We start from the raw sequence: 1,329 nt of genomic DNA on the forward strand, positions 1-1,329 counted from the left end.
GCTTGACATTTTTATAGAGAACCCATTTCTCATCACCAGTCACTATTCGGTTCAAAAGAGGTTCATTTGTGAGATGTGACAGCAAGGAAGAGCACACATTCACTCTCTGCATGCAATTAGACTCGGAATTTGCTGACTTTTTCACTGGCGTGCAGGTGTCAATGAATGGTTGAATGAACAAATCCAAGCTTCTCTGCTAGTTCCTCAACAGTTATGATGGGATTTTGTTCCACCAGGTTTTGCAGGTCGTCCTCATCGAGATCTACACATCATCCAGGACAAGGATCATCTTCTAGACTCTAGTTTCCAGCCTGGAATATCTGGAACTACCGTTGACACTGGTTCATGCTTTTTGTCCAATTCCCATATACTGCATTAATATTCCTCACACTTTCCATTGTGTTGTTGCCTTTATTGAACTCATAAAGCAAAATAGGCCAAATATGCTCTTTTGTCACTTCCATTATAGCTTTGAAAAAATAACTGTTACAATCGAACTGTACTCTTCAAAAATTTCAGTAAGAATAAGGACAAGGTAAAATGACTACCTGCTTTTATAGCAAGTTGATGCAGGTAGTTTATCCTGTCCCCCTCTGACTTTTTGTTCATGCAATTGCAAAAACCACATTTTTTATGAGATGACCCAATATTTTGAGTAGGCCGTTTCTCTGTTGTACATTCTCTACATTCATCAATCTCTCATAATAACAACTCCATGGCTCTTTTCAGCAATACCATAATTCTCTCAACTACACTCCCTTACAATCTAGAACACCTCACCCCTCTGATCCTTACATCACAGAATGTGTACAGAAGTTACTTTCTGCTTCTTCCTTTGTTTAGTACACCTCACATCTAGCTTCTCTTTTAGCTGCTTGATATTACTCTCTGCTGCTCCCTTTCTAGTCTTTCCAAACCTGTCCCTTAACTTTTATTACACTATGTACCGTATTATTTTACCATTATTTTATTTTCCATCAAGCTGAAAAGCAATTATGTATATAAATTCATTTGTTTTCTCTTTCTTGTTCTCTTTTAAATGTAGATCCTATGGTGAAATTACTTTTAAGAGCTTTGAAACGTCATGGTTGGTAAGATGAACATTATTACAGGCAATTTCATTTAATTAATATTACATAATTTATGATTACAAAGATCAAGGTCAAATGTCTGCTGTCATCCCTGGACTTTAGTAAACAATACATTTTCATTAACCTCAAGGTCAAATGTCTGCTGTCATCCCTGGACTTTAGTAAACAATACATTTTCATTAACCTCAAGGTCAAATGTCTGCTGTCATCCCTGGACTTTAGTAAACAATACATTTTC

General features: G+C 36.5%; 1 protein-coding gene across 3 annotated transcripts in view; it reads left to right on the forward strand.

Annotated features, from left to right (window-relative positions):
• The window catches only part of LOC106869202 (mitochondrial inner membrane protease ATP23 homolog), an 8,519-nt gene that overhangs the window by 2,398 nt on the left and 4,792 nt on the right, over positions 1–1,329 (forward strand). For all 3 annotated transcript variants that reach the window (XM_052975276.1, XM_014914845.2, XM_014914846.2), the window contains exon 3: positions 1,046–1,091. In XM_052975276.1, coding sequence (XP_052831236.1) covers positions 1,046–1,091 — 46 coding nt within the window. The remainder of the gene's footprint in view (positions 1–1,045; positions 1,092–1,329) is intronic.

The sequence above is a fragment of the Octopus bimaculoides genome, chromosome 20 (genome assembly GCF_001194135.2).
Source record: "Octopus bimaculoides isolate UCB-OBI-ISO-001 chromosome 20, ASM119413v2, whole genome shotgun sequence".
NCBI lineage: Eukaryota > Metazoa > Mollusca > Cephalopoda > Octopoda > Octopodidae > Octopus > Octopus bimaculoides.